Source organism: Strix uralensis, chromosome 2 (genome assembly GCF_047716275.1).
Source record: "Strix uralensis isolate ZFMK-TIS-50842 chromosome 2, bStrUra1, whole genome shotgun sequence".
In the NCBI taxonomy this organism is placed as follows: Eukaryota; Metazoa; Chordata; class Aves; order Strigiformes; family Strigidae; genus Strix; species Strix uralensis.
Genome location: NC_133973.1, coordinates 36,638,504 through 36,662,558, shown reverse-complemented (window position 1 = coordinate 36,662,558; position 24,055 = coordinate 36,638,504). Strand labels below are relative to the sequence as shown.

The 24,055-nt window shown below is 35.8% G+C and overlaps 1 protein-coding gene across 1 annotated transcript in view; it reads left to right on the top strand.

The window, feature by feature from the left end:
- BRWD1 (bromodomain and WD repeat domain containing 1) overlaps positions 1-23,704 on the top strand; it is a 60,436-nt gene extending 36,732 nt beyond the window's left edge. Inside the window, exons 30-41 of the mRNA XM_074858357.1 lie at positions 1,572-1,727; positions 2,012-2,132; positions 3,734-3,859; positions 4,511-4,586; positions 5,830-5,874; positions 6,496-6,642; positions 7,775-7,927; positions 8,201-8,370; positions 9,242-9,477; positions 10,621-10,806; positions 11,292-12,272; positions 19,776-23,704. Coding sequence (XP_074714458.1) covers positions 1,572-1,727; positions 2,012-2,132; positions 3,734-3,859; positions 4,511-4,586; positions 5,830-5,874; positions 6,496-6,642; positions 7,775-7,927; positions 8,201-8,370; positions 9,242-9,477; positions 10,621-10,806; positions 11,292-12,272; positions 19,776-20,905 — 3,527 coding nt within the window. The 3' untranslated portion in view covers positions 20,906-23,704. The remainder of the gene's footprint in view (positions 1-1,571; positions 1,728-2,011; positions 2,133-3,733; positions 3,860-4,510; positions 4,587-5,829; positions 5,875-6,495; positions 6,643-7,774; positions 7,928-8,200; positions 8,371-9,241; positions 9,478-10,620; positions 10,807-11,291; positions 12,273-19,775) is intronic.
- Positions 23,705-24,055: the final 351 nt, after the last annotated feature.

The window sequence follows — 24,055 nt, the reverse complement described above, 5'->3', positions numbered from 1 at the left end:
TTATGACAAGGATTCTAAGTCATATGTACCAGAGTGTTGCAAAGAACAAAGCAGAGAGATCTTTACATGCTCGTTGAGGACAGTTTTGTTTGGTTTAGTCTGTCATTCTGCTTTAGTTGTTACTCCTGCAGGAGAAAATTCCACTTGAGCACTTATGTAATGGAGTACCAGATACCATGTTGAGTTCTTATAGTCCTATGTAAGTATAGAAGCATTATTTGCTGTGTTCTCTTAGAGTTGTCTCCAGGAAGCTTGGTTACAGGGTTTATTTCAGCTCGAAGATGAGGTAGAATGATCATTTAAGTGAGTCAGCTCTGCCCCTTCAGCTTTTCCTAGTACCTTTTGTATTTCATCCATTTGTTTCTTGAAGAACTGCTTCATCTTTATTATTGTTTCAGTGGATAACAAATACTGTTAGGGCTCCATCAGTGCAAAAATGAACAGAGAGCTAGAAATTACTTTAGGTTATTAAGACTAACCCTGTTCAGCTGAAGAAAAAAAAATAAGTCTTTTTTGTAAACTTGGAAGATCCCCCACTAAAAGCTTGGGTCTTTTTCTCTCAGTAGTTGTAGCTGAAATATATTTTAGAATTTGTATGCAGCATATTCACGGATTACAGTTATTGTAATGCTGACAAGGATCCTATCTTCTTTCTTGCTTTCATTTTTAATGGACAGACTCTTAGATGCTAATGGACGTTCTTACTGTTAGTTTCTAGCTATAAGCCTACAGACTTTATAGTGTTGAATTTATCTGCTAATAAAAAAATAATTTATCTGCTATTTCCAGTTGTCCTAATCAGTACAAAGAAGTGATCTTGCCTGCCCACAGTGTCTGATCAGGAACCTTGACATGCTTCTTCCTTTTCAAGTGCTCAAATGAAATGAGGAACTTAGCTTTTCAAAAACAATCAGAGTGCAGAAACTGCAGATGTACTAAAAACAATATGTGGAGTTGAGGGGGATAATACATTATCCACTCAATCACTGCATTGGTCAGATTGCATTAGTCTTTGGAAGCATGACTCTCTCCACAGAACTGTACCTCACAGCTTTATATTTCTAGTAGTTCGTATTGCTTTGAAATGATTAATCTGCCATGTTCAAAACAAATATTTTTAAAAACATCTGAAAGATCAGTTGTCAATACCAGGAAGGATGTCACAAAGTGTATTGCCAACCTTGCACGTGTTTAAAGGTTGGGGGCACAAATTGACTCAAACTAAGTTATGATCCTGTAAAGTTTAGAGCGTGCATTTAAAACAAAAGCGTATAAACAACTCTTCTGAGTTTAAGTCCTGTTTTTAAGTCTAGTGCTTAGATGAAGATAGGAAAGAGTCTTCTGGAAATTAAGAGTTGCATAAAAGGCACATAAAGGATATCTTTGCTATTTTATGCATTTTGTGTACTTCTTTTCCCTGTAGTCTTATCATCAAACTCTGCTTTAAGGCAAGAATTTTCTTGTCAGTTATGAGCATATGAGTATTTAGTAAGCGTGAGTTGAGTACTTAACAATTTATCTTGTTTTGTGTTCTCACTTCTTACTCTTTCCTATTTGCTATCACTCTTCAGTTGATCAGCCTGAAGAATTAGGAGCTAGTGTTTCCGTGACTTTTGAAGAGGTGGAGAAGCTACTATACAAACCCCAAGAAGGAGAGTGGGGGATGAGATCTCGTGATGAAGCATGTGAACGGATTATCAGTGGTATTGATCAGCTGCTGACTCTTGGTGAGCACGTAATCTAAGCTTTAGGTAGTTTTCTCCTAACACTACATTTATAAACAGGTCCCTGCAGTATCTGTTGCATCCTTTAAAAATTCCCTATGATAAAAGTACTGTAAATGTTCATACATTTTTATGTGCAGTTCTTTGTCCCTACTGAGATTTTTCTATTTTTTATACATCATTGGTTTTATCAAGAATAATTATACATGGTAATTGAACACCTGGCTCGATTGTCATATGCATATAAGCCTTGAAATAGTTTCATTAATCTGGCTGTTTCTTAACAGATATTTCAGCAGCTTTTGCCGGTCCAGTTGACCTGTGTACATATCCCAAGTACTGTACAGTGATTGCTTACCCAACAGACCTGAACACTATTCGGACAAGACTGGCTAACCGATTTTACAGGTTAGTACTAGCAGTAGAAACAAGGAAGAATGTGGCCTTGAGTTTGTCCGTTGTGAGAAGATCTAAACTTTTTTTAGTAAGAAGAGCAATTACTCTTTTTACAAACATTCTGCAAACCAGTAGTCCAGTGTCTGAATTCAGCATGACTAGTGTTTCATAGCAGGACTCTGATGCTTCATAACTGCAACATTATATTCATTTTTATTATGTTTCTTAGTTCTTAAGGCTATTGATTTCAGCCTGTATCGGCACTGTTTTCAGACTGACATTCATACACACTGACATTCTTTCTTTGAGAAATATGCTATTTAAAATTAGTAAATATTAAAAAAATTGAAGTTATTTCAGTGCTGAAGACTTAATTCAGATTTTGAAGTGCTGTACTTAATTTACTTTGAAGAGGGTTAAGCTCTTAAGCACTTTATTACTTTCAGAAATGGGCTTAAAGAGACGTGAAATGTTAAATATTAGCACCAGCATTTTAAATTATTAAAAACTTAGAGTAGAGAAGGAGGGAAGAAACTGAAGTGTAGTGATGATAATGTTCCGATTTGCTAGGTGTGCTTGCATGTCCATAGATCTGAAAGAAATTTAAGGGTGATCTTTATCTGGACTTGCATTCAGTGTGTCTGTAAGTACAGTGAAGAGACATTAATAGTTGTTTTCCTCCTACATAAGACTGAAATAATGTCTTGGGAAATAGTTTGAAATTCTGTAGGAGAAATCTGCAAACATGGGGTATCTCTGCTTCACAATTAGAAGGAAAAATGAATTACAAAAATGAAATTATATAGTTCTGCTAGCTCATTTCTATCAACCGACAATTTTAATTTGTAGCAGTTTCTACAAATCCGTCATTTTACAGAGGGCACTGCTTTGGTCAGTTGGCCTCAAGACAAGGTGTTTGAGGGAAGAGAGAAGAACATCATAGCTGAGATGTCTTTAAAAACATAATTAGACTAAGCTTCTTGTCGCTCTCTTTTTTACTTGCTTGTGCCTTGTGTTCATTAGTTAAGAATTACCAAGATACTACACAACTCGTGTTCCATTTGATAGGGCATTGCAACAAGCAACTTCTGATGTTTCCAGAATAAATGTTACAATTTACAGTGATGGTTAAACAGTGCTTTTTTTCCCTCCTTTTTGAATAAGGTCAAATACAAGCTTTTTAAAAATGCATGCGTTTTTAAAGAATGCAGGGAATCCACAATCCTCAGTATTATTTCAGTGATATTTTTTAATTTAGTGGTAACAAATGCTAGTGCTTACTTGGCTAGTTGTATTAACTGAATTTTATGAATGAAACCAAAGTGTGCTAAAATTTCACAAACTTTCTGAAGATGAATTATCAATAATGAGTTGGAAAATGAGTGAGCAAAGATGTGCATTGTTGGTTTTGCTTCCTCTAGCGTGTGTGTCTGTATATATACATATGCACATATTTCAGTTTTTCATGTGAAGGAAAAGCTTGAGACTGGTCTAAGGAGACCTAAAGGAATATATCTTAATCTAATGTGGACAGAAAATTACTAAAATATAATTTTTGCAGTTTTTAAGCTTTCCAGCATAGTACTAAAGGTGCAATATTTTTTAATTTTAAGGAGAATCTCTGCATTGGTTTGGGAAGTAAGATATATTGAAAGCAATGCTAGGACCTTCAATGAACCTGGGAGTGCTATTGCTAGAGCTGCAAAAAAGATCACTACCCAGCTCTTAAAGTTTATCAAGTAAGTGGCATTTTAATCTAAATAGTGCTTAAATACTAATGCTCTTAAATGGTAGGAGAGTATAAGCATCTTAATATCCCTTTGTTGTGAATTCTGCTTCTTTTCATTTCTTACTATTTTTTAATGCACTGCAGGGCAGTTGCATAATTCGTTTTGAGTATTATCTTAACAGGGGAAATACTTAAATGTTCATCATACAGACATTTTAACTTTTTCCCTTAATAGCATTCACTGGTATTTATAGTCACTTGATGTGAAAGTAGCTCAACCTCTCAAGTAAGTTCTGTGCTGCCTAGCACATGTCTAGAAGTTCCTGTTGCAGCTTCCTTGGCTTAGTTCAGTTGAGAGGTTTATTTTGAAAGAAGTTAGTGTAGGCAGTTTTCCTGCAGGTAGATCAGGTATGAAGGTCCTTTTCAAATCCCTCGTGCTAATTTCACCCTCCTCCCCTCGCTTCTGAATGCACAGTATAGCAGATTTTCAGGCATAACATTACTTTGTTAATACTGTAATCATCTTGCAATTTTTATATTTCATTTAATTCTTAGTTACCATTTTCCAGTTTATGTGTAGCTTTTGGTTGTGACGGTTTAATCTAGGAAATGATAGATAAATTTTTGCTATTCCAGTAACAGAGATTTAATTGCATTACAGTGATCAGGACTGTACAAACATATTTGAACTATGTAGCACAACAGATGATGAACAAGATTGTCTTGATGCTGATCTGGTAAGCTTTTTTTGTGGATAATTCCAATAATGTATGGTGGTAAGAAAATACCACCAGCCTTCAAATCTTTTTGGTAAAATTGCTCAATTATCTTTATAGAGGTGTTTGTGTGTGTTTATACATTTACATAGCTAATATAAACATGGAATATATTACGAATGTGGGGAATGATGTAAAGAGATGCTTTATTAAGATAATTGAGTTGTCAATATTAAGTGTACAAATACGCATTTTGTACTATAACAGAGTGCCATCAACTAGAAAAATTCATGTTTTGTGAGTGGCGCTATTTCTGAAGCATATTAATGTGAAGTAATGTAATAGAAATATTTCAAGAGTGTGAATAGCTATCTTTCATTGTATTTTTAATTATATGCATCTGATTATTTCTAAGGTCAAAATTGTCATTGATATAGTCACAAATGCTAAAAGCTGACAAGTTGTATAACTATTGCAGTAATGCTTGGGCTCTCAGTTTCTCTGTATACCACAATATGAATCATGCATCAGATTTGCATGCCTCACTGAGAATTTAATAAAGTGCATTTATCTTAAATCTGATAGAGGTAAATATGCATTGTTGTTATGTAGCAAATGCTATCTGCAGTGCTGTACGTTTATTAGTAGTGTACCCAAAGCTGTCCAAACTGATGTTTCTTTCACACTGTGATTTCTAATTTGGCATTTACTAACAAGGCTTCATAACGTTGCAGAGTAGCTGTTCTCCCTTGCAGGTTAATATGTAGGGAAAAAATTACATTGAGTCGTTTTGGTTCTTTATCTTGCTATTTCAGCATCACCTTACTACATCCACATTGTTAAGTTTTTCTTTTCACCAAAAGTAACTTGATCACAGGATGTCTTTTCCTAAACTCAAGACAAACAAAAATCAGAAAGTTCTATAACCTTTATTATCAGTAATTCAATTCACAGATAAGCTTTAGTCATTGAGGTTCAAAGCTGATGGGTATCTTCTCATTCCAGTTTCTGGTGGTGGTTTTTCCTTTGTATTAAGGACAAGAGTTGGAGTCGGGAATCTTCAGTGGTGGTATCTAGGATCTTGCTTTCCAAGTCTCTCGAATGCTGTGTTGTATTTTTTTATACGCTCATCTTCTGTCTCATTGAGACAAATTAGAATAAAAATCTATTTTTACCACAGTATCAAATTTAGTGACACTTTGAGCACCCATTATCTATTCTTTCATCTGTAATTTTTAACATGATTTTATTTTATTTTGTTCAGGATGATGAAAAATGTCTTCCAAGAACAACATATAGAAGAAGAAAAGTGAGTTTACTAATCTTTACTGTATATACCCAAATGAGGTCTGGCAGGAAAAATTGGTTATGAGACTGTATTGAAATTCTGTGGGAGTGATGCTAGGTTTTATAACTATCATAGAACAGAAATTTTCCAGTGGTATTAAGGAAGTAAAAACTTTGCTTAAGTAGGTCTTTGTTGTTTTAATCCTTCTATACTTGTTCTATTTAGTTTTCTAGGAAAATCTTAACTTACAAGTTGAATACCAGTCCTATTCAGCATAACAGTTTTCAGTTATTTGTATGATATTGAAATAAAAGCATTATTCAGCTGAGATGCTTGGAAAAAATATTTTTGAGTGATGGATATTATTCAAACCTTTTGAGAATAGTTTGGTATCAGAGGGTATATTTTTGTGTGCCTTAGTTACTTAGTATAAAAGAACCCTTGAAAGATACTAAAAGAGAGTTGTATAATTTGTCAGTTTATTGATAAGTATTAGGAAAAAATCTGCTAGTAGTGTAGTGCCCTTTTTGTTATAAAACAATATGTTTGGAAGTGCACTTTTCTGCTACAGATCTGGACAGATTATCAGGTTTAGTTTTTCTTGCTATATTTCAGTAATGCTTTTTTCTAATTTTTTCCAAGGGCCGGGGCTTAAAAAAAGGAAGAAGCATGAAAACTGGCTATGATGAAAACTGTTGGAAGAAGCAGTGTATGGAACTGGTGAATTTAATCTTCCAGTGTGAAGATTCTGAACCTTTCAGGCAGCCGGTTGATTTGGATCAGTACCCTGTAAGTTGTTCTTACTAACCTTACAAGATATAAAAATTATTTGTTTTTTTCTTTTAGCATTTGGTACTGTAATAAAATCTCCATATTGCTCTTGGAGCATTTGTTCTCTTTATGGCTTTAGTCCCAAACCATTGAAAGAAATTTGCTTTGCTCTGTGCTTAGAACTGAGAGCTGTATGCTCTATTGCATCAAGATAACATCCATCAAAATATTGACACAAAACACTTGTAGAACAGTGGTGGTGTCTACAAATATCTTGATACCTTAAATATGGTTTGAAACCACTCACAGTCTTTTTCTGCTTGCTTTTTTTACTGTCTCTTGTAGGGAAATAATTTTAGATAAATCTGTATGTTCTTAATTAAAACTAGTTTCTTGAGGGACGGTCTACAAAACCTGTTTACTGAGCCTGAACTATGAACTTGATTTGTTCCTTTTCTTTCTCTTAGCTGTTCGTGGTAATCTTGCTAATTCATTTGTCTCTTTTTGTCTAAAAACCCAACAAACTTTCAAGGAAAATAAATTCATAACAAGCATGTAACTGTGTTCCTGTGGACTTCATATCTTGAGTCTGTATCTCACTTGAGGTTTTAAAAACATCTTGAGGTTCTCTAAAATTCATTAACAGGAGAGAAAGATGGTGGTGTTTTGATTTGTGGTGGTTTAGTTGTGGGTTTTTTTAACCAGATCAGTTTGTTTCCCATAGTAAAATGCATCAGGGAAAGGATTACATGATGATTTGCAACAGTCTCATTTCTCATTTTAACAATAAAAACATTGACTTGCATGTTGTTGTTACTGGGTAGTTTTTATTGAGGACCCTCAGGAGAATTGAAACTGGAAATCTGCATGTGCAAGCTTGTTGATATTGTATCAAATCATGATTCTTCAGAAATTCTGAAGATGACCTTGAAAATGAGCAAGAGTTTGTATGGGATAATGTAATGGAGACTTTAAATCAACTAGTCTCAGCAAAAGCATTGCTGTCTGCTGTGGTAGGTGCTTCTGTTTTCAGCTGATGGTTAAAATAATCTGTGGTCATCTTAGCTACCCTTAAATTATGGAAATAAAATTCAAAAGTTTTTTTTTTTTTCTTCATACCTTGAATCTTTTTTTCATGTGTTTTATCTAGGATTACAGACATATTATAGACACTCCAATGGACTTTGGTACGGTGAAAGAAACCCTGGAAGCTGGAAATTATGACACTCCAATGGAACTGTGCAAAGATATAAGACTAATATTTAGTAATGCAAAATCTTATACTCCAAACAAAAAGTCAAAGGTAGCTGTTAATATTGGGGTGTTTATGCTTGTCTTAATGAAATTAGGTATTTTGGAATTAGTTTATCAGTACTTTCGATAAAGCTGCTGGTTGGAGAGATGGTGGGGCATGACAAAAAATATATGGGTATGACAAAAATATTTAATATGTTCATTTCTTGTTTATCTAGTGTTACATAGGATTGTGTGCCATGCTTTTTCTGTACAGTTTTTAATTTTAGAAATGTTATTCTTGGATTAAAAGTTTTTTAATATAAGACACTTCCTTACCTAGATTTATAGTATGACCTTGAGATTGTCAGCACTATTTGAAGAGAAAATAAGAAGAATTGTTTCCGATTTCAAAAATGGTCAGAAACAGAATGAAAAACTACGAAGAAACCAGAGGTATACTAGAAGATTTCATACTCAAAGCTCAGTGCAGCATCCTACCAAAATGCTCAGGTAACCAAACTATCAAGATGTAGAGATATATCATAGCTGACTAATATTCATACTGACTGTCATATTCAGTCTATGAAGAAGAGAACAATTGATTTATTAAATGGTTAGCTAACTTCAGTGAGACTTTTTATAATTACTTCTCTTGCAGTAGGAAAGACACGCAAAAAAAAAAGCGGGCTTTTTGTATAAAACTGGTTGTGAAACAGCAAAGGGACTGAAGAGTAGAAGAAGTTGGGGTTTTTGCTTTTTTTAAAACATTTCAGTTAGGAAATCAATAATCGGACTGAAATAATGAATGAAACAAAGATTTACTTGTTCTATATATGACAACAATTACTGCGTGTAGCAGTCTAGCATCTATAGCAAGGAAGAATCAAATCAGTAAGTTCCCTATAAACATGCATTTTATTTTAGACAGTAAACTTTCTCTAAAGATACACCTTCTTTGTGTCCTTGGAACTCAGTTTATTGTGGAATAACGCTAGTATGCGTAGTGCTTAGTTTGAGTTTATGTGCAATTAACAAGAGACTGAGAATTCAACAGAAATTGAGGCTGCTGTTGCAGTTTCCTGGTAAACAATAAGAGGACATTGCTGTCTGGAAGGCATTCGGTATTAACTTCTTTGTTTCTCAGAGCAGAGAAGAATGTTTCCTCTTGTGTAACTTCACTAGGAGTATAGACTATTATTTTAATGAAATTACTTAATGCTTATCCTTGTCAAAGTTAAAATTGTCCTACACCATGTTAGCTCACAAATCTAACTAACCTTCCAAAAATCTGAAATTGTACGTATTGTTAAAACACGTAACGGTCATCATTTCTCATAGTTTTACAGCCTGCGTTGCTTTTACTTCTTTCCCCTTTCACTAGAAATTTGAAGCAGAAACCATTAAAGTCTCAGGCAAAAATTGAATCTGAGCAGGAAGATTCTTTTACTCAACCTACCTCAAGCAGAGCCGCCTGTGTTGCAAGCCATAAAACGAATGCTAGCAATTACAACCATAGTTCCTCCGGTGAATCCTCTGATTCTGCATGCATGGCATCCTTTGAAAGGAATGGAAAAGCTAGATCCACAACACTAACAAATTGTTCTGCATTATCATCAGGTCAGAAATGGAATCTGTTTCAGATAAGGATTTTCATCTTGGTCTTACCTCTGAATTGTCCACTAATGTTTCCTTTCCTTTATAATTGCCATAATTTCCGATTGCATTCTAAATTGTTAAATGAGGTTTACATTTTTAATGTGAATTTTTTTTAGACGAGATTTCTATGCAGCTTGGGTTTTGTCTAATACAGAATTTTGTGTATTTTAGTGAATTTAGGACACTTACTACATTATTGAATGTTATAAAAAGATCTGTGCACTAAACATCAATTTCTGCTTTTAAATCCCATAGAATGCAGTGCGTTTACTTAACTTTTATTAATGAAAAAGATTTCCACTTTATGTGCAAGCTATCAGTAGGATAGTTTGCTCCTTAGAGGCAGAGCTGTCTTGGTTGTATATCCATTTTGCAGTCAAGTGGATGGGGTGGGGGTTTTGCAGCTTTTATATGGGGATTCATGACAACGCTGAATTGCCTAAGACTGATAAGAAAAAGTTGACCTGCTAACTGTATCATTACTTGATGCTCTTAAGTCTTACCAAATTGAATAACAGAATTTCTTCATTTCAGGTAGCTGTTCTAGGAAAATGATTGTAGTGAATGGATGTCTCTTATTTGAGTGGAAAATGTAGTGTATTTGATAAATGGTACTCTAAAATACAGTTATACACCTATGTATGTTACATTAAAATTGCCATCCAAAATTAGCAAATAACAGAAGTTCCCCAAGATGTAAAAAGTTTCCTGTCTTTTCCTTCTTCCCCTACACCTCACCTTGACAAAAACTCAGCTTCTTTCAAAGAATAAGAATGTAGGTCCTAATAAGAGATCTGTCAGAATATGTTTTGTGTTGATTTTTAACATGCTTTTCTCTTAATTCTCTTACTTGAAAACAGTTGCATTATTTTACTTGAATCTTAAATGCAGGTTAAAGAAGCTTCCTGTCACTGAATACTGTATAAATATGGAGTGGTATATTTTGTATAGCTATCATTTTCATACATGTAAGACATTTAAGGCATGACAGTGTATTGTAAGATAATATTGTGAGGAAATTTTGAAGATTTTCTGGATGTGGCTCTTAAGCATACAGTTAGCTTCCAGTTACAATTCTAATTGACTTCTTTTTTTTTTAAGCAGAAAGTGAAATAGAAGGTTCTTTGGTTTCTTCATCTACTTCCTCTTCATCTTCTACAAGTAGCTCAGAAGACAGCAAAGAAAGCTCTGGGGCTCTTGTGTCACCTCCACTACACAATGGTGTATGTAGAAGAAAGAACAACAATTGTAGGATAACTAGAAATCGAGCTGCTCAGAGAAAACAAATAGGTAAGATTTGAATAGTTTTTTTGTGAACGGCAAATAACACAAATGTGTATATATATAACTAAATGTAATCAGTATTTTTAAAATTGTTGAATATGTAGGATACTAACTTTTTTGATTGGTGGTAGTTCTGAAGCTCTCAAAATACACTCAACTTTTAAAAGATTTTTTTTTTTTTTTTTTTCAGTACGTAGGGTAGGAGGGCAGAAACCAAGATCCTAGTGAGAGGGAATGTCTTGCAGCATTTTATATCTTAATGAAAGTAAAAGCAGTAATTTGTAAAGAAGTTCTAATTTTCACAAAACTGGAATTAATCTGAAATTTATGACACAGCTAAATAATTTCTCTTGGCAGACAACAAAAGCACATAACTATTACTAGGAGTATATTTAATTTGTCATGCTTGTGGGTTGAACCTGTTCCAGATTTGACAAGACGTAAGCTGCTATTTTTATATTTAAGATACTAATCTCTCTTTACCTTTACAGGAACACTTCTTCAAGAGAATGGGAATACAAGAAAAACTGTCAGGAAAAAGTTATATGGAAGCGACTCTGAAAATACTTCAGTGGTGACGTCTGAGTCGCTCAGTAATAGTACTGGTCGACATAGAAAAACTCCACGCAGAAGTGCTGCTGTGGCTGCTAATAAGTTAAGGCTCATGAGTGATGTGGAGGAAGAGGTTTCAAGCTCAGAAAGTATTGGCATTGGGTGCAAGAACAGAAAACTGCCTCACCGAAATGCCTCAGCTGCAGCCAGGCGAATGTTACTGGAGGGTTCTGAGGACGATGTAGGTTTAAAGTCTGAAAGTGAAAAAGAAATAGAAGAGCAGCTTATCAAGAGGAAGATTCTTTCTCAACCTGGTTCATCTGCTGCACGAAGAAAATTTGTTAGTGAATCTGAAAATGGAACTTCAGATTCTGAGACAGACACACAGATGAAGCAGAAAAACTGGCAAAGCAATGGTCATAAACAGTTACGTGGGATAGTCCGTTCTGTATCTCCCAAAATGAAAAGTCCCACCCTAGACTTTTCAGAGGAGGACTCCAAAAGCCATAATTCAGAGGATGGGAGCAGTCAAAAAGTTTCTGACCAGTCAACATCTGCATGTAATAAGCCTGCAGTGAGCAACTCCGAGGATGAAGTGGATTCTGAATCGGATAGATGGAATGGCAGAAAAGCAACTGGTCTGCAGCTTGCTGCTCCTTTAAAAAAAGCAAAAGTTTTGAGTGATTTAGAGGACACGGCAGAATCTGAAACAGAAGACAGAGAGAATGGGAGAAGTTTTCTCTCGGAGAGTTTGGTGCCAACTAGAATTGCTAGGAGTTCAAAATCTGGACCTGGTGCCAGCTTCAATCACTCTTCTGATACAGAATCTGAGACATATTCCAATAACAGTAACTATTGTGAAACTTCTTCAAAAATAAAAAAGAGGAAGAGAAAAGGAAAAACAAAAATCGTTAGAAAAGGTAAAATTTTTAAAGTTAACGCATTTAATTCTTGATACTGACTAGATGGAGACAATGTAAGATTAATGACTGGATAATGACTGAGAGGATTTGGACTATACAGAGTGTGTAATAGTTTTCCTTGTTCTGAAATAACTATGAATGGGGGAAGGAGAACTCTTAAGCGTCTAGAGGTCTAGACAGGTTTGGAACTGGGAGGTTACCAAACACAGCAGAGAGAAAACTATTACAGTTTGGTGTAGTTCTGTGGGGTTTAGAATTCAGACTGAACGCTGGCTGTTCTTGTGAAATTCAGGCAATACCTTTCTCTATGAAAGACTTGCCATTAAATCATAATTGTTCTTTCCATATTTAACTCTCACTTGCTTATCTATGTAGTAGTACATAGTAACTAATGCTAAAATACCTATTCTGAAGTAAGATTGCTGTGCGTGGATGTTGTGACAGTTAAATTTGAGAGATGATGGCCTTCAGGTCGTTGGCACAGAACTAAGCAATATTCTAAAGGGTGCTGAGAATAAGGTCTATGGTATGCAGCTCAAGGTAGCAGAAAGGAGCAGTGCATTCTCCTTTGGCCTGCTCCTTGTTTTGAGAATTTCAGTAATAACAACCTTCTGGTTTGTAGTCCTGTTAGTTTGAGTTTGTGGGTAACGTAATAGTTCTTACTTCAGATTATCTTAATTTTCTGTTGAAATTTCTGTGCTAAAGCAGGTTTACAACCATTATTTTCAGTTGAAGTAACTTTATTTATAGTCTTTCAAAATGAATTTGAAAGGTGTTTTAATTACTCTTTCTTCCATGATGTACACTGAAACCTGTAACTTGATTTGACTTTCAGATTTTATTTTGTCAGTGATGTGTAGTGTCCTTAAGACAGAGAGGCACTTTGATGCTGCATTGGTAGTGTTCTGATGCATGTCTGACTTTTCCCAGATTTAACATACAGGGGTTTGGGTGGCTTTGGAAGGGAGGTTGTGTGTGGGGGGAGGGGTGCTGTTACCGATACAGTGGTGACCCTCCTATTCCTTGCTTAGTTTAGTTTCATAGGTTCATGGGTGTCTTAAGCAATGTTGAATCTAATTGAAGCATCATGTCACTGCTCTAACTGCATTATCAGACTGATAAGACATTAGATGAGAAGATCTCTGTAAAGCATTAAACAGCCAAATGAAGGGCAGAAATTCCAGATAGTTTCAGAAGCAAGATTTACCATTCCACTTGTTTCAAAAAGTTTAGTTCTTTGCTTTATTTTTTTTTCTGTCACTCAAATGTTTGTGCTGGCTGACACATTATGATTTGAAGATACAGTTTTTAGGGGTTTTTTAAGCTTATCAGAACGATGCTAAGATTTATTAAAACAGGTTCTGTGCTTTATGTGTCTTCATAATTTATGGGGATTGATCCTGATTTGGAATTTGAAAGACTGTTCAGAGGTTGGTGTTTGGTCTAATCCTTCTAAACCGGTCACTGAATCACAGAGACCAGAATATGAACCTCTAAGAACTCTTTAGGAATTTTAACTGTGGTTGGGTTTGTAACTTTCTTCAAGTGCAAGTTGTCAGTATGCTTTACAGTGAGTAAAGGAAATTTTTCAGGCTTTGAGAGCTCTCATGACTTGCAGTTATCCTAAAAAGGAAAATTAATATGTTCAATGTACAGGATTGTATTGTGTGAACTGCTGCACACACTTTTACATAGCATTTCTTTTTATTTTCAAGGCTTCATTATATAGCTTTTGGTTTATTATTATGGTGCAAAGACTAATATTTCCCTGCGGTTGTCTTCAACCACCTCCCTCAAAGCAGTCTGCATTGTTTAGGCTTAACATGTGGGGTTACAGGAACTTAGTGCCCCACAAATAGTTATCAAAAGACTTTAGGGAATTAAAGAAAAAAAGGTACTCAAGCTCAAGGGGGTTGGTTGGTTGTCTCCATACCAAGCATACAAAACAAAACTAAACTTTCTGGTTTACGTAACATTCCATCAGAGTTGAAGACTGTCATGTTTTGGAGCAAAAATTCCTATCAGTGTTTTCAGTTACTTCCTGCATCACTTAATTTGGCAACTGATGAAAGAAAGAGCCATTTTCAGTACTGCAGTATAAAAGAGTAAAAGCTTTGTGTCCAAGTTGCTTCCTTTCCAGTGTTCAGTGTCAACTGAATGCTGCCTTGCCAAAAAATAAGGTGGGGGAAAGGATTATTTTTGGCAGCATATATTTTTTTCTTCCAGACTGAGTAAATTTTTAACAGCCTTGTAAATTAGATTGTTGCAGATTTTTGTGCACTCCCAGGTAGTGGCTTTGCTGCACGTTTGTAATGCAGTGGTTTAAGGATCTTGAGAAGAAAATTACTATCTCTCAAGATGAAAATGATTGTCTCTTAAGATGAATCTGGCTTGACAGTTTTCCACAACTTACTTCTTTTGTGCTAAAAAGATCTTAGTATTCATAGCTGCTAAACGTACTGAAAACGTTTCTTAATGTTTTAACATCAGGAATGTGAAAGGATGCCAGATGGACCTGAGAAGCAGCAATAAAGACCTGCAGAGTTCTGTAATTGGCTACTGAACTCTAGACTTGTCAAGAGCTACGTTGCCATAGTCACTTTCTAAAACTTAACTGGGGGAAAAAAATCTTTTAATAGCTTTATAGAATTGAAAATCTTACTTGAATATGCTTCCTATGTCAAAATTCCTGAGTCAAATATAAAACACTTTTGGGGGTTTTTTTGGAGACTTGTTACCATTATTTTGAGAAGATTTGAAGAGACTTTTAATATGGCAAAAAGGGAAGGTATTTGTACAAATACTTTATCTAATGGAAATTTGTAGCTTTTGGAGCAGGCAATTGGTAACATCTCCCTTCTCAAGCTTGTCTAACACCTCATTTTTAAGGGGAAAACAAGACTGGAAGACTTTCCTTACGCTTTTTGTGTAAACATTTCCCATGAAATACGTAGAACCTGTCACATTGGGTAGCCAACACCAAGCTTTTGGTCTCTTTAGCTTGTCCTTTTAATGTAATGTGGATGTTTTAACTAGTTACATTGTCATGTTTTAAAACTTGATGAAAATCTGGTTTCTCTCCTTGCCAGTTCTTTTAACACTGTGGTTAAACTGTAGCTTCTGCTGTATTGCACCTTTTGTACCTGTGGGGGTGAAATGTTAATTTATCTTCAGCTCTAACTTTGAGCAAAACTCCCCTTACTCACATTTTGTCTCTTAAACTTTTTGGATTACTTTTTTGTTTTTGTTAATTCTCATCCTTTTACCTTGGCCATAGCTTCTTTAGTAATCAATGTTCATCCACTAGGTAAAACTGCCAATCGTAAAAGCAAATTCAGCAGTGGTTTCCATGTGCAGTTGGTGCCAAACATTAGCAAGTATCAATATGTATTATCAGTTAGTTGCCAGGGGCTGCATTTGCTTAATGATCATAATAACATTGCCAAATATTTTAATGAGAATCACTAAGAAAATAAACGGGTTGTGTTTTTTGTTTTTTTTTTTTTTTTTACTTTAATATCTTACCTTTTTGCTTTAAGGGGAGCTCATTTATCATGGAACAGTCTTACTTCACACACACTGTTTAACATCCCCTGCCCTGTATAACCACCCAAATGTTGAGGTGCACCCATAGCAGAATGTCAGTTTTTGCTTTTACCAAAATTTTTAAGTTGATGTCCTTTTAAAACTTAAACTAAGAGACCCCATCTGAAGGAAATCCTTAAGGTTAAGTATGGGGCAAGAGCGAGTGTCACTAAATTTCTACAAGGCCATGAAATACGCTTTTTAAAAGTCCGTAAGGATAAAAACCAGTAACGAATACTTGCATTGTTTGAGTCTCATTGCACAGTCATCTGCCAAGAGGGCTCAGCATACTGTTAAGTTAGTAAAAAACTATTTTCAGTACATACTGAAATAGGTTGGTTAAAGACATAGGGCCAAGTTTGAGACTTCTTTCATGTGAAAGGGGAATATATTATTGTCATATACAGTGTTCCTTATAGGCAGGTGACTTTCAGGCATTTAGTTTTCTTTATGTTGTGAGTTATTCCCCCTTTTGTTTTGTTGAAACATTAGTTGTCCTGTATATGAACTGATAGCTAGCTTTGGACAATGTTTACTGTAAAGCACAATATTTATTTTTCATTTCAGTTTGTGTAATCTTTAATCTAATTTGCAATACTACCACAGGTAGTCATGTAATTATTTTGAAATTAGCAGATGCCCTTTCTAGCTCATTTTTCTCCTCAACAGTCAATAGATGCAACAACAGATGTGCTGTTAGCACAGCCTAGTTTACTGTGCTTTGCCAAACTGATGCATGTATTGCTCTTTTCTGAAGTGGCTGATAGTTAACTGTAAATAGGAAACTAAAATGTTTGTACTTCTAAAAGTGATTGTTAGGTACTGCTTGGAGTATATGCGTGCTTTTATTTAAATACATACATATAGGCACATATGTATTTATATAATAACTATTTTTAAATACATACATATTCTCTCTATATATAACTATATATGTACTATGCAATTAACCAGCTAAGCAATTTATGTGAACATTTTGGTTATTTTTTAAATATATATAATATATGCATACTACATATAAAATATACTATAATATCTAAAACATAGTAGGTATAGTACTGTAATGTATATTATACTTTATATAATATACTTTATACTTTTTATGCAATATATTTTATATAATTACTTTTATATAACATAGAGATATATAAAAAACATGTTTTTGCATAAATTTAAAAAAAAAACTAAAGCAAAGTTTTCATGTAAATTGTGTAGCTGGTCAACAGGGCTTGGGAAATACTTTGTGAACTGTAGCACACCCTGCAGGTTAGTTGACTGGAGGTATGGGTGGATATTCCTACCCAGTATTGCAGCCTGGACTTTAGAGTTTGATGACATGAACTCAAGGGCAGCTTGTCACAATGGTAAACTTGATGGACAAGGCCTTGGTGCCTTTCTTTTAAGTGCTCTCCTAGTTTTTGTGGGTAGTGGAGCTTAGTCCTCCCTCTTCTGTCTGTGCAATCTGTTTGTACCGTTGGAGCATTTAATTCAGGATGTGCATTGTGTAGTTTCATTAAGATTTAATTAAAAAATAAGATGAGCTTTATACAAAATTTGCTCCCAATTTAAGGTTTTGTATACGAAGTATAGATGTAATAATTTCGTAGTGTGTTGCAGAAAGACTGGACTCCTTTATCCTTTAGTCTTGCATTCCGTCTTCTGAATTAGCTTCTGAAACTTTGAAAATATGCATAATATGTTTATTATGATAAAGGCTTTTTTTCCTCAAAACATGCATCTATAAACACCTAAACACCTGTTGCTTTGAAAAACTGGCTAAAATTACTGTGTGCGTTCTTTTTGGGGTTTTTTTAGCTGCCTTTCTTGGAATAGTTTCTTTTAAGTTTTAAACGTTTATTTCTTCAAATGGCTGAAGGGGATTAAGTTAGCATTTAGCATTAAGGTTGGGCGGTCTTTTCTGCATTTCCAAATAGCCCTTCTAGAATGCAAGTGTAGCTCAAGGCAGATGTAGGGGAATCTTAATCCTAGGGGTTGGGTTATTACACATTTCTACACTTACTAACTGGTCACAATGTCTCTTTGTACCGGTAACCTGTGTGCTGTTGTTTGCTACCACTCGTATGTTATGATGTCTCATTACATTTCCTGACAGTATTTTCCTGTTTCAAGTGTAATTTACCATGTTAAAACTCTTTGCTCCATGTGTTGGATACATGTCTCCTTGTGATAGTATTGGAGGACAGCGTGTGATTTAAGCTTCAGCTCTTCATTTTTTTAATCTGTGAATTAGTTCACCTTTTCTACAGCATTATGCAGTATTCAGCAGAACTGTGTTATGTTTTTGCCATAAAATCACACAGTACAACTATAGTAATGTTCATGTATAATTTCTGGAAACCGTTAGAAAAGACAATAAATCCTTTGGGAACATCAAAACAGAAATATACTTGAGTAGTAAGTACATAAAAGGATTTACATTGAAGTAATGACCAGATTCAGTATTTGAAGAGATTTTTAATATTGGTACTCAAGCTGGACACTTGAATTTGTGTCCTATACCTTTTTTTTTTTTTTTTTTTTTTTACTTTCTATAATACATATTCATTGCATTTATTCTTGTTGGAATTTAGGGGGAAATGTTGTGCTGTCCTTACTCACAGGTGAGGAATTGGGGAACAAGAGACTACAAATGGCTTGCAGTGTTAAGCTGGCCAGAAGGAGCAAGGAACTCCACCTTACTCGGTTTTAAGTCTCAGGCTGGTATTCCGGTGGCTGGGTGGCTACCCATTCTTAGAAAACATTCAGCCATTAGCAGTTCAGACAGTTGAAACAAAGTTAGACAGACAAGCTTGTTTCATCCTTCTGTAAAGGAAGATGAGAGAGCATGCCCCCTATAAACTCCTCTTGTTTCCCTAAACTTTCACTTGAGAAAATACTTAGCTGCCTAGCATTCTGCAAATATACAGCAGCTGCCATGATTTTTCCCTCGGTTTCCTGAGTACAGGTAGAGAATCATCAAAAGTAATGAGTTTAAGCTAGAACAAAATGTACTATTATCAGGAGATAATAGGCTAATATAATATTAGGGGCTTTAATGGAGCACATTTATCCATTTCACTCAGAACAGCTACAAAGAAGTATGAGATGGACAACAATCTCAGGAAAACTTTGCAAAACACATTTCTGCTAAAACAGTGACATTGTGTTGGTTTTTTATGAAGTCTATGCAAATAAATTTACTTCAGGAACTTCTGCTTTTAATTTTTACTGATACCTAGGAGTAATTCTGTTTTATTTAGAAGGTAAAAGTTTAAACCACTGATCTTCGTAGCATTGTTCACATTACTTAAAGATTGAATATTTGTTTTAAAACACAACATAAGAAGCAAGTGCTATATTAAAAATACTGAATGGAAGATTCACTGTTAGAAGCAATCTTACAGTTTAAGGCGCTAAGGAACTCAATGGTTTAAATGTTTTCTATGTATGTGAAACAATTCTAAAATTGTGAAATCCATCTGGAGCTTGTGTCTACATAAAATACAATCTGATTTTTAGAATAAAAAGGTCTAAAGTGTAATAATTGATTCTGAAGTTCATTCTGGTAAGAAGATGATAGCTTCTAATGATAGAAGTATTAGTAATATGAAAGCATTTGTTTGCTAAATTAGGTAATTTGTAATTTCTAAGCCAATTACTCTAGTGATGCTAATGAAAGGGTTTAAAAGTAACATTCTTTATCTCAAAGCAAGAGAGTAATCCTGAGAGTTAAAAGTGTGGCTGGGACTGGCTGACTGTATTTTTAGTAAAGGCTTAAGGTAAATTGCATATAACAGTTGAAATTGTAAAAAAAATGCTTTTGTGTATTTTATTAAAGGTGGTAGTGTTTGTGCTTAATAAACTGATTATTTCAGAAATGTAAGTATTGAAAACTTTTAAATCTTTATTTTGTAGAATCAACATCTGAGGAGACTGGACAAAGTGCAAAAGTGCTCAGGAGCAGGACGTGTATCATTAACTACAAGAAACACATAAAGCTGTCTAATGTGACTGAGAAGAAAAATCCACGCAGATGTGCCACTTTGGCAGCTAATAAGATTAAGATAATGAGCGATACAAAGGAAGAATTATCAAGCTCAGAAAGTGTTTATACAGTAAAAAAGAACAGAAGGCAGCTTCATGGCAATGTGTCTGCAGCATCGAGGAAGAGACTGATCAGCAGCTCGGAGGTAGATGCTTGCTTCAAGTTTGAAAATGAGAAAGAACAGCTTTCTGGCAGAAAAAAACTTTCCTGCCCTGAATCATCTGCTCCTAAAAGAAAATACATTAGTGAGTCTGAGAATGAAAAAACAGAATCTGAGGCAGAGATAAAAGTGACTCAAAAGCAGAATGATAACCACAAGCAGGCACAGAAAATGGTCTGTGCTGTAGCTCTTAGAAATCTCAAATATGACACAAACCACAAGATGGAAAATGGGAGAAACTGGGGAAGTTCTAGTCAGTCAACTTCAGCCCACAACCATCGTACAAGCAACTCTGAAGAGGAGGTAGATTCTGACTTACCTAAACATGAAACTAAAAATATAAGAGAAGTATCAAATAAAAAATCCAGAGCCTCTTTCAGAAGATCAAAACTATTGGATGACTTCAAAGAAACAGCAGAATCAGAAACAGGGGGGAAGAAAGATGAAAAAACCTCAGTATCAGAGAATGTGGGAACACCTGGGACTGCAGGAAGTTCAAAAGCCAGTTTCAATTGTTCTTCTGATTCAGACTCTGGAACTGATAACAGTATCTATAGTGATGCCACAGAAACAAGAAAGAGGAAAAGGAAATCAGAAATTGTTAGAAAAGAAATTACCAATTCCAACCCTCCTAAGCCTTCCAGAAGACCCCAGCGAAGGAAACGTTGGAAACCTAACCAAGAAAATGACTCTGAAGATTTGGATTACACCAAATACAGAAGAGCTAATCGGCGTTCTAAGATAAGAACTCGGAATGGCGGTAGACGGACTGTGAGATATGACGATTGTGACGATGACGACGATGACAGAGGTTTAGATGATGTAGACTGCGAAACGTAACCTTAAAAGGAAAAGCCAGCTCACTTTTTTTTATGGTAATAGCACTAGAACTCATGATGGATGCTGGCTCTTCTTTGTCCTACATTTCAGGGAATATATTTATATTTTTCTATGAAAAAGTTATGAATGTGATTAGATGATGACTTTCTCCTTTTCATATTTTGACTTGCACTTGCCTGCCCATGTAGCAGCATTTAGCACAGATGCCAAAATGTGCCTCATTATAGGGGCAATTTTTTGTCTTTACTGGTATTTTATTACATATAACAAGAGTTAAAAAAACGTTAAAACACTGCGCAACAGGTTACTAGCAGTATGTTGAGTATTATTGTTATGGGTGCTGCAATGGAATACTACCTAGGTCATACAACATTCAAGAACAGATTTCAAACATCTCTAATGCTGTATGAAATCATATACAATAGTAACAGGCTTATAAATAATCCTATACACTATAAAAATCTGGCAGATGCTAGCATTGCATCAGAAGAGTAATGAATGGTCAGTAGGCTAATAACTTTACAACTTGTATTAGTACAGATGTTAAATGTTCTGTACTTCCATTATTGATAACATGCAACTAGAACCAGTTACCAGTGAAAAAGCGTATTTGCCAATTACGAAGGCATATTGGTGCTGGTGAAGAGAGGGTTTATGCTGACAGGTAGTACTATCATCATTAATGTGACTTCTATACTGTAAACTTAAGAATATGAAATGCAGGTGAACTCTTGGGCCTAAGGGTTTTTGTGTGTTTTCTTTATAAAATAGAAAAACAAACAAAACACTTGTTCTGTTTTCTTTACGCGTGAAAAGCTTGAGGTGCAGGATTCTTACATTCCAGACCTTTTTGCTACATTTCTGTGGTTCTTCCATATTTAAAATTTTGAGTACTTTAATGTTAGACTTCTCATTGATTAAACCTTATCAGTTTCTGATTATTGCAGTACATCTCCTGTTTTCGAAATGTTTGAGGTGGCTGTTGTTGATAAGAAATAATTCTTGCATAGAAGACAGGAGAAAATTTCTCCAGGAAAAATGTGTAAATTCTTGGTTGGCCATGTATCAAGTATGAGAATGCATAGCACCTCTAACGTCTAACCTTGCTTTTCCCTGGAGCTGTGCTGGCAGAAGCCCCATAGTTGCTGCCTCCGGTCCAACGTCAGGCACTTGGTGATCTCCGCTCCTTTCCCACTCTCCATTACAGGTTTCCTCCCTCTGCTCTGCTGGTTCCATTTCCTACACTTAGTAAGAATTCAGTGATTCCTGATCTCATTGTTCAACGGGAGATATGTTAGAACATTAGATTTATCCTAACCCAGCTCATTTTAACTGAAATAGCAAGTTTGTGAATTAGTTTGCCAGCAGACTGGACTGGTAGTAGCATCTGGAAGGGTTTTGGGGGAAAAAAAAAAAAGTTAGTGCAGCTGCATAATCAGTCATTAATGCCAGAACTGCATGTACAAGTGGAACTGAAGTGATGAAAAAGGGAGTCCCACACGCTGCTTACCAGCGGTGAGAAGCACTTCTCCAACAACGTTGCTGACATATGTGCCAAAAGGTGTATTTACTGTCACATCATTTTGGTGTCTAGAATGTTAACTCAGTTTTTCCCCCTTAAAACTTATATATGAAGTCCAGAAGTAACCTAGTTTATATCATTCTTGCCCCAGGAATTTTGTTTAGAGCATAGTCCTCAATATGATACAGTAGACTTTTGTAAATTCAGGATAAATGCTTATCTGAATTCTTTAAGTTGGTTTCTAAAATATGAATGCAGTTGTGTTAGTGATGAAACTTCAAGGTGGCTTTGTGTATCTTACCTTTTAGGGGCAACTTTGTTAAAAGAGAGTAAGTCAACTGGTATTTTTCTATTATCGGTAAGCTGAATGCATTGTTCAGCAGCTGCTTATAATCAGTATTCTATGGAGTATAACCTCCAGTATAGGAATAAATACTGGTATAATAGCTCTTCAGTGAACGTCAGAGTTTTTATTAATCTTAAATTTAAACAGCTAAAATTGGGCTGGTAGGTTTGTATTTCTAATTCAGGCTTAGATTTAAGAAGATGGTTTTCTTTCTCACCCTTTTTCAGATGCTGTGTTCTCTGTCAGACTGGCACTCATGCACTACATGTTCATGGTGATCCCTGAAAGCTGGGAGAAGCTTCTGGCCTCTGTATTTATGTATTTGAGAGGGAATTACTGGCCTAGGGACCGTAACACTTTATTTTCTAAGCTAAGAAAATCCTGGTTTGTATTTCCTGATTTTATACATGCAGACAGGTTCTAAAGAGCCAGTAGGAGGGAAAAGGATTAAACTGGAAACGGACTTTTACTGGTTTGCCCTGTAAGAGTTGGAATATTATTATTTTTTTTATTATTTCTTTAAATGAGCATGCTTACTCTTAACAGAACTGGCTCTTCTAAGCCTTGCAGAAAGCAGTTCTTTCATCTGGTATTTTTAATCAGTCAGCATTCTTTATTTGTTTTAGCTGTACTCAGGGAAGTAAAGTGATGTAGATGACCTGTAAAAGTAGTATCTTTATTTAAAGCTGCTTAATGCGGTGCATTTGTAAGCTGGGTGGTTTTTTTTGGGTGGGTGTGGGTGTGTGTTTTTGTTTTGTTTTAAAGCAGGACCTGAATCTGTGATAGTGAACAGGCTAATGGGCAGAGTGAACACAGGAAAATACTAAAAGTGCAGGGCAGAAGCGTAGGAGAATCAATTTCTTTAATGCTACAGACTTTTATGATGTACATGTAGAAGTGGACCAAAGTAAAGCTCTGCATAAACCTGTAACGTCACTGTGCTCTTCTTTGCCCATGTCTGGTATGTTTAACCCTGCGGTATTGGGGCTGCCCGAGGCGCGGGGTCGGGCCGGGGCCGTCCCCTCTGAAGGCAGTAGAAGAACTCCCGGGCGCTGCCGAGCCGCCGGGGGCCCCGGGGCGGGCCGGGCCCTCCCTGCTGGGGGTCCCCGACCTCCGCCCCGCCGCCAGGGCCGGGCGCGGCAACACCGCAGGCTGTGCCCGAGGGACGGGGCCTGCGCCGAGGGCGGGAGCGGGTTGGCGGGGCGAGGCCGGGAGAGGCCGCGCAGCGTTGGGGGGCGCTGCGCTGCGCGGGGGCGCTCCGCAGGCACCTCGCCGCCGGGCG